This window comes from Mandrillus leucophaeus, unplaced genomic scaffold, assembly GCF_000951045.1.
Source record: "Mandrillus leucophaeus isolate KB7577 unplaced genomic scaffold, Mleu.le_1.0 Scaffold208, whole genome shotgun sequence".
Classification (NCBI taxonomy): domain Eukaryota; kingdom Metazoa; phylum Chordata; class Mammalia; order Primates; family Cercopithecidae; genus Mandrillus; species Mandrillus leucophaeus.
This window is the reverse complement of record NW_012102121.1, coordinates 1913933-1922998: the sequence shown is the minus strand read 5'-3', so window position 1 is coordinate 1922998 and position 9066 is coordinate 1913933. Positions and strand designations below refer to the sequence as shown.

General features: G+C 41.3%; 1 protein-coding gene across 5 annotated transcripts in view; it reads right to left on the bottom strand.

The window, feature by feature from the left end:
* Positions 1 to 9066, bottom strand: part of UBAP1 (ubiquitin associated protein 1) — a 78450-nt gene that overhangs the window by 32783 nt on the left and 36601 nt on the right. For 4 of the 5 annotated variants that reach the window (XM_011980037.1, XM_011980038.1, XM_011980035.1 and 1 more), the window contains one exon: positions 2176 to 2216. In XM_011980037.1, coding sequence (XP_011835427.1) covers positions 2176 to 2209 — 34 coding nt within the window. In that variant the 5' untranslated portion in view covers positions 2210 to 2216. Of the gene's footprint in view, positions 1 to 2175; positions 2217 to 6337; positions 6454 to 9066 lie in introns of all 5 variants that reach the window. The other variant, XM_011980036.1, reaches the window with a different exon arrangement.

Below are 9066 nucleotides of genomic sequence, written 5' to 3'. Positions count from 1 at the left end.
TTTTTTTTTTTTTTTTTTTTTGAGACCGAGTTTCGCTCTTGTTGCCCAAGCTGGAGTGCAATGACATCATCTCAGTTCACCATAACCTCCGCCTCCCAGGTTCAAGCGATTCTCCTGCCTCAACCTCCCAAGTAGCTGGGATTACAGACATGCGCCACCAGCCCCGGCTAATTTTATATTTTTAGTAGAAACGGGGTTTCTCCATGTTAGTCAGGCTGGTCTTGAACTCTTGACCTCAGGTGATCCGCCCGCTTCGGCCTCCCAAAGTGCTGGGATTACAGGTGTGAGCCACTGCACTCGGCCTGGTTAGGAATTTAAGGAGATGGGGAAATGCCAGTCTTTACTGAACAGACACCTTCAAAATTATAATCTTCTCTCTGGAATGTTCAATTGAAACACAAAACATGGGGTCCAACTATTTTCAGTCTGATCAAAACAGATGTTCCAAAGATTCAAAACAGAAAGTCTATCTTTTGAAATAAGGGCAAATTTTTCATTTTTGCTATTTTCTCTCCTCAAGCTTTTCCTCTGCCCTTGCTGTGTCCTCTCTTTTCTCCCTTGAAAAGGTGATCTAGAGGCAATTCAGATCTGCCTTTTTCCCCCTTTTTCTTTTCTTAAGCTCAGTGGCAAGAATCTTTTTTTTGTTTGCTTGTTTGAGACAGGCTCTCATGTGATTCAGGCTGGAGTGCAGTGGCGTGATCATGGCTCACTGCAGCCTTGACCTCCGGGCTCAGCACTTCTCCCACCTCTCAGCCTCCCAAGTAGCTCAGACTACAGGCAGATACCCGCATACCCAGCTAATTTTTAAATTTTTTTGTAGAGACAGTGTCTCACTATGTTGCCCAGGCTGATCTTGAACTCCTGGCCTTAAGTGATCCTCTCGCCTTAACCTCCTAATCTCCTGTTGGGATTACAGGGGTGAGCCACCGTGCCCTGCCTAGATCTGCCTTTCTACTATCATTTGAATACTTTCAAGAAGACCTGTAATAATCCATAAATAATAGGAAATAGCTTACCTGAAAGATAAGATGCCTGACCTCTTTAAAAAATGCTAATTCCAGAGTTTGAATAACTTCAAAAGGATTTTTTAAAACTCAGGCAGGTTATCTATATAAGTATATGCACACTGACAAATCAAAATTTAAAGGCTGTTGTATAAAATATATAAGCAAGTAAAATCATAGTCACTGCTACACCACTCTGACTCAGCTGAGGGATCTTATCAACCAACCACTCGCAGCTCAGAAGAGCACACCAACACATCCCCAGGCAGTCTAGTAAATCATTCTTACAATGATGTGATATACATATGTATATTTTTGTTTGAGTCAGGGTCTCACTCTGTCACCCAGGCTGGAGTGCAGTGACATGATCACAGCTTACTGCAACTTCAAACTTCTGGGATCAAGCAATCCTCCCACCTTAACCCCCCGAGTAGCTGGGATTGCAGACACATGCCACCGTGCCTGGCTGATACAATTTTTAACATGGCAAATTGGCTTTAAAACCTCTTTTAATTGTGTTATTTGAGTACTTCTGGTTTTTAATTCTTATCTTCTACTGTATGAAAAAAGGGTATAATTTTAACTTCTTAGGTACCTCCTTCCATTCCCCTCCAAAGGCAGATAATAGTTTATTATTGTATTCCATTTTGGAAGGTTGTATCATAGGAAAAAAAGACAGAGAAACTATTAATTTCAATTATAAATATCAGTATTGATACCTCTGTAATATAGTGATTGATTTGTAGTAAATTACTTCCTTTGATGGGGCACAGGGAACTAAACTAAAACATTATAAAGCATTAACCAAAGGGTTAGAATTTTTCACACACACATATGGAGAAGAGCTATGACTAAGGAACAGGAAAGGGAAAGGTAACTATACCTTCGATGCTGCTGAAGAAACAGAACAGGCAGACTCCTCATCTATCACTAGTAGTTTCAAGTACAATAACCAGAGACACTCTAAAGTTAAACTACCCATTTGGAGAAATACTTTTAGTTCTCTGAAGACCTTTTGGATATACATGATACACTGTTGTACAACTTTATTTTTGTCAAGCTGTTCATCAAAAGAGACAAAAAGGGGCAACTGTACTTAAAACTATGCTGAGTGATTCCAAATCCTCTGATCAAATCATTACTTAAACCATGATTCTAACAGTCCACTTACCATGAAAATCTGCACCCAACTTCTTAGAAGCCATTTAGAACCTGAAAAACAAGGAAATATTTCTTAGGCACATTATACCTTGAAGGTAGTACGAAGAAAATTGAGAGTACAAAAAAGAAATCAGAAGACCTAAGGTTTCAGGGCTGACAGAATCCTCACTTCTCACTCCTAAAGTCCAAAAAAAGATCCAGGCACTGTGGCTCATGCCTGTAATCCCAGTGCTTTGGGAGGCACAGGTGGGAGGATCACTTCAGCCCCGAAATTTGAGACCAGCAACATAGTGAGATCTCATAGGGAGACTGAGGTTGCAGTGAGCCACTGCACTACAGCCTGGGCAACAGAGCAAGACCCTGTCTCACATACAAAAAATAATTAATGAAAATCAAAAATTTGCTAGGCGTGGTGGCGCATGCCTATAGTCCTAGCTACTTGGGAGGCTGACGTGAGATGATCACTTAAGCTTAGGATTTGAGGCTGCAGTGAACTAAGAAGGTGCCACTGAACTGCAGCCTGTGCAACAGCACAAGACCCTGTGAAGGGAAGCGGAAGGGGAAGGGGAAGGGACAGGGCAGGGCAGGGCAGGGCAGGGCAGGGCAGGGCAGGGCAGGACAAGACAAGACAAGACAAGACTCAATGTTCATAGGGGCATTTTTTTCAGATTAGGGACGCTGAACCAATGAGTATGACGCAAAAAGTTACAAAATCTGAAATCTGAATCACTTCTGGTGCCAAGCATTTAGATAAGGGATACTCAACCTGTACATAAAAAATATTTATAATGGTTGCCTCTAGGTAATAGGACTGGGAATAATTCATAATATATTTGTATTTCTGAACATTATATGGTAACATCTATTAATTTGGTAGTTACTTTTAAACTATTCTTGAAAAGTTTCTGTTTTCAGCCAGGCGTGGTGACTTACACATGTAATCCCGCATTTTGGGAGGCCGAGGCAGGTAGATTACTTGAGCCCAGGAGTTCCAAGACCAGCCTGGGCAACATAGTGAAACCTCACCTCTACAAAGATACAAAAAATTTGCCGGTGTGGTGTTGCACACCTGTAGTCCCTGCTACTCGACAGACTGAGGTAGGAGAATCACCTGAGCCCAGGAAATCAAGGCTGCAGTGACCAGTGATTGTACCACTGCACTCCAGCCTAGGCAACAGAGCAAGACTGTTTCAAAAAAAAAAAAAAAGTTTCCATTTTTCAGCATGGTGTACAGACAGAGTATATTCTGTTTCATATTGTAGTTCATGGAGAATTAAATTTATAAAGTGTATGTATTATCAAATTTCAAAGAACCTGCAAACCATACTGAAAATGATTTAACCTTTTTATATGTGCAGAAAACATTTCCTAGGCATCTCCCTGTTGTCCAGGCTGGAGTGCAGTACTGCAATCTTTATTGCAACCTCTGCCTCCTGAGTTCAAACAATTCTCATGCCTCAGCTTCCCCGAGTAGCTGGGATTACGGAAGTGTGCTATCACACCAGCTACTTATTTTGTAATGTTATTAGAAACAGAGTTTTGCCATGTTGGACAGGCTGGTCTTGAACTCCTGGGCTCAAGTGATCCACCCACCTCAGCCTCCCAAAGTGCTCTGATTACAGGCATGAGCCACTGCACCCCGTCTCACAGTGAGACTTCTAAAACCCAGAAGCAAGATTCTTAACAGCCTCAACCTTCCCACATAGGCACATACCAGAAATCTGTTTTCCTAAATTGGGAAAGCAGCGGTATCTAAACTCCCAGCAATGAGAGTTGTGAATATGCTCACAGACATATGCAGAAAATTAGTGTTTCATTTCCATAACCCCAATAAAAATTGTGTGATATCAGCTGTTTGACAAAGCAACTGTTGTTGAGGTAAAGAACTTGAGAGAGGCTGTTTGAGTCTTTAATAAACAATTTTCCAAACAATACCTGTAATATGCTGACATCAGGAATGTTATAAAGAAGTTTCACCAAAATTTAAATGGATGTGCTTGGCTTTTTTTTTTTTTTTTTTTTTTTGAGATGGGAGTCTCGCTCTGTCACCAGCCTGGAGTGCAGTGGCGCAATCTCGGCTCACTGCAACCACTGCCTCCCCGGATTCAAGCGATTCTCCTGCCTCAGTCTCCAGAGTAGCTGGGATTACAGGCACACGCCACCCTGCTCAGCTAATTTTTGTATTTTCAGTAGAGATGGGGTTTCACCATGGTTGGCCAGGATGATCTCGATCTCTTGACCTTGTGATCCACCCGCCTCGGCCTCCCAAAAGCTGGGATTACAGACGTGAGCTACCGCTCCCAGCCAAATGCTTGGCTTTTTAAAAAGGCTCAACTGGGCCGGGCACGGTGGCTCATGCCTGTAATCCCAGCTCTTTGGGAGGCTGAGGCGGGCAGATCACGAGGTCAGGAGATCAAGACCATCCTGGCTAACATGGTGAAACTCCATTTCTACTAAAAATACAAAACATTAGCCTGGCATAGTGGCACGCACCTGTAGTCCCAGCTACTCAGGAGGCTGAGGCAGGAGAATGGCTTGAACCTGGGAGGCGGAGCTTGCAGTGAGCCAAGATCGCGCCACTGCACTCCAGCCTGGGCAACAGAGCAAGACTCCATCTCAGGGGGAAAAAAAAAAAAAAAAAAAAAGGCTCAACTGTTCACCGTAAAAAAAAAAGAAGGAAATCAAGCATGAGAATCACTTGAGGCTGGGAGACGGAGGTTGCAGTGAGCCGAGACGGTGCCACTGCACTCCAGCCTGGGCACCTCAGCAAGACTGCCTCAAAAAAAAAAAAGAACGAAATCCTGTCATTTATGACAATGTGAATGAACCCGCAGGACTTTGTGTTAACTGAAACAAGCCAGACACAGAAAGACAAATTTTGTATGATCTTACTCATACAGAATCTAAAGAAGTTTATCTCATAAAAGCAGAGGCTTATATGCCTCATAGTTACAGCAGGCCTGGCATCAACAAGCAGAGTGACACGTTCACAGACCTGTAGGTGCCTCAGGAATTCTCTGTCAGCAACCACATCATCGGTCTAAGGACCACATATCAATCCACATGACTGTGGCTGAAGATGACAAGGTCACTGGCAGATGGCAAATTTAAAACCTATACTTCTTAAGTGAATTAACGCAGGAACAAATACTGCATGTTCTCATTTGTAAGTGGGAGCTAAACAACACATGTGGTAATAAAGATGGCAACAATAGAAACTGGCGACTACTAGAGCGGGGAAGGAGAGAGGGGGACAAGGGTTGAAAAACTATTGGGTACTATGTTCAGTACCTGGGTGACGGGATCATTTGTTCCAAACCTAAGCATCACACAATATACTCAGGTAACAAACTGCACATGTGCCCCCTGAATCTAAAATAAAAGTTGAAAAAACAAAAATTAAAACCACCACCACCACCACCAGCCAGGCACGGTGGCTCACGGCTGTAATCTCAGCACTTTGAGAAGCCGAAGAAGGCAGATCACCTGAGGTCAGGAATTCGAGATCAGCCTGGCCAATATGGTGAAACTCAGTAACTACAAAAATACAAAAATTAGCGGGGCATGGTGGCACATGCCCGTAGTCCCAACTACTCGGGAGGCTGAGGCAGGAGAATCACTTGAGCCCAGGAGGCAGAGGCTGCAGTAAGCCGAGATCACGCCACTGCACTCCAGCTTGGGCAACAGACAGAGATTCTGTCTCGAAACAGTAACAACGACAACCTATGCTATCTGCCTAGGGACATTCACAGGATGGTAAATCAGATGACTCCATTCTTTGACTGACCAAGGCTGATGGCATCCTCTCAATGAACTTCTGACTCCAGAGAATTACAGATGTGAAATATTTGTCATAAATAAATAGCAAACACCCCTCCCAAAAAAGTAGAGAGTATAATAGTGATAACCAGAGGATGGGGAGGTGGGGAGGGTAGTAAAGGGGAGCACAGGGAGTGAGGTGGGGAGAAGTTGATGAATGATTAAAGTTACCATCAGACAGGAAGAATAAGTTCTGGTGTTCTATTGTACAGTAAGGTGACTACAGTTAACAATAATATATTCTGTATTTCAAAATTAACTAGAGCTCAGGAGTTTGAGACCAGTCTGGGTAACATAGCAAAACCCCGTCTCTACTAAACATACAAAAATTAGCCGAGCATAGTGGTATGCACCTGTAGTCCCAGCTACTTGGGAGGCTGAGGTGGGAGGATGGCTTGAGCCCAGCAGGCAAAGGATGCAGTAAGCCATGATTAAGCCACTGCACTGCAGCTTGGGCAAGACAGCCAGTCTTAAATTTAAAAAAAAAAAAAAAAAAAATTAGTATGGCGTTGTGGTGCATGCCTGTAGTCCCAGCTAATCAGGTTCACTTGGGTCCAGGTGCTCAAGGCTGCAGTGAGCTATGATCACACCACTGCACTGCAGCCTGGGCAACAGAGTGAGACCCCAGTTCTAAAAAAAAATTAAAAATAAAAAAAAAATCACAAATATTGTGTGATGCCATTCATATGAGGTGTCCACTCCACAGAGACTGAAAGCAGACTGGCGGTTGCCAGGGTCTGGTAAAGAAAAACTATGAACTGGTAAGGGTCTCCTTTGGAGAGATGGAAAGGTTTCAGAACTAGATGTGGTGATTGCACAACACTATGAGAGTACTAAATGCCATTAAATTGATCATTTTAAAATGGTTAATTTCATGCTATGTGAATTTCACCTCAGTAAATTGTTTTTAAAATTAAATTGCAAGAAAAAAATGGCTGAAAAAAATTGGCAGCAGAGAGGTGCTCCAGAGGAAAGGGCCAGAAAGATGGGTGTCAACAACTTCTGAATTTGAAAATCAGAGAGGCAATGAGGCAGTGAACAACTAGATAGAAGACCACAAGGAATAGTAAGTGAAAAATAAAATACAGTTCTCTTTATTAGTAAATAATGTAAAATTTTTAAAATCATGCCTCAATAGAGCTGATAAAACAGATTTTTTTCCAATATTATATATATTATTATATTTTCCACAGTCCTTAAGAATATGAGAAATCTGTATTTGGGCACATAAAGATTTTTCTAAGGTCCACTATGCAGCAAAACTTCAGTCTCTCAAGGCTCAAAAGCATTTTAATACCTACTTAGGGTCAGTTTTCTTCCCCCAGAACATCTTTTATATATATGTATATACGTGTATGTGTGTGTACATATATATGTACATGTTTCATCAAGAATTTCCTATACTTTACTTATTTAAACCCATTGCTTTCTTAATTATTTATTTTTCCATAAGTTATTGGGGTACAGGTGGTATTCGGTTACATAAAGTTCTTTAGTGGTCATTTGTGAGATTTTGGTGCACCTATCGCCCAAGCAGTATACGCTGCACCATATTTGTAGTCTTTTATCCCTCGCCCCTCTCCCACCCTTCCCCCCAGGTCCCCAAAGTTCACTGTATCATTCTTATGCCTCTGCGTCCTCATAGCTTAGCTCCCACATATCAGTGAGAACACATGATGTTTGGTTTTCCACTCCTGAGTTACTTTACTTAGAATAGTCTCCAATCTCATCCAAGTCACTGCAAATGCTAATTCATTCCTTTTTATGGCTGAGCAGTATTCCATCATATATATATAGATAGATACAGATATAGATATACAGATATAGATATATATAGACACACATATATATGTATATACATACACACACACACATATATATACTATCATATATACATATATACACACACCAGTTTATCCACTCGTTGATTGATGAGCATTTGGGTTGGTTCCACAATTTTGCACTTGTGAATTGTGCTGCTATAAACATGCGTGTGCAAATGTCTTTTCCAAATTACTTCTTTTCCTCTGGGTAGATACCCAATAGTGGGATTGCTGGATCAAATGGTAGTTCTACTTTTAGTTCTTTAAGGAATCTCCACACTGTTTTCCAGAGTGGCTGTACTAGTTTACATTCCCACAGCAGTGTAAAACTGTTGCCCAATCATCGCATCCACGCCGATATCTACTGTTTTTTTATTTTTTTATTATGGCCATTCTTACAGGAGTAAAGTGGTATCACATTATGGTTTTGATTTGCATTTCCCTGATCATTAGTGATGTTGAGCATTTTTCATATGTTTGTTGGTCATTTGTATATCCTCTTTTCAGGATTGTCTATTCATGACCTTAGCCCACTTTTTGATGGGATTGTTTTTTTCTTACGGATCTGAGTTGGTTGTAGATTCTGGATATTAGTCCTTTGTCAGATGTATAGATTATGAAGATTTTCTCCCACTCTGTGGGTTGTCTGTTTACTCTGACTGTTCCTTTTGCTATGCAAAAGCTCTTTAGCTTAATTAGGTCCCAGCTATTTATCTTTGTTTTTATTGCATTTGTTTTTGGGTTCTTGGTCACGAAATCTTTGCCTAAGCCAATGTCTAGAAGGGTTTTTCCAATGATATCTTCTAGAATTTTTTACAGAAATCTGTATCTATCTTGTATCTATCTTGTATCTTCTATAAGGTGAGAGATGTATCTATCTTGCATAAGGTGAGAGATGAGGATCCAGTTTCATTCTCCTACATATGGCTAGCCAATTATCCCAGCACCCTTGTTGCAAAGGGTATCCTTTCCCCACTTTGTGTTTTTGTTTGCTTTGTCAAAGATCAGCTGGCTGTAAGCATTTGGGTTTATTTCTGGGTTCTCAATTCTGTTCCATTGGTCTGTGTGCCTATTTTTATACCAGTACCAAGCTGTTTTGGTGACTATGGTCTTACAGTATAGTCTGAAATCATGTGGTGTGATGCCTCCAGATGTGTTCCCTTTGCTGAGTCTTGTTTTGGCTATGCAGGCTCTTTTTTTGTTCCGTATGAATTTTAGAATTGTTTTTTCTAATTCTGTGAAGAATGATGGTGGTATTT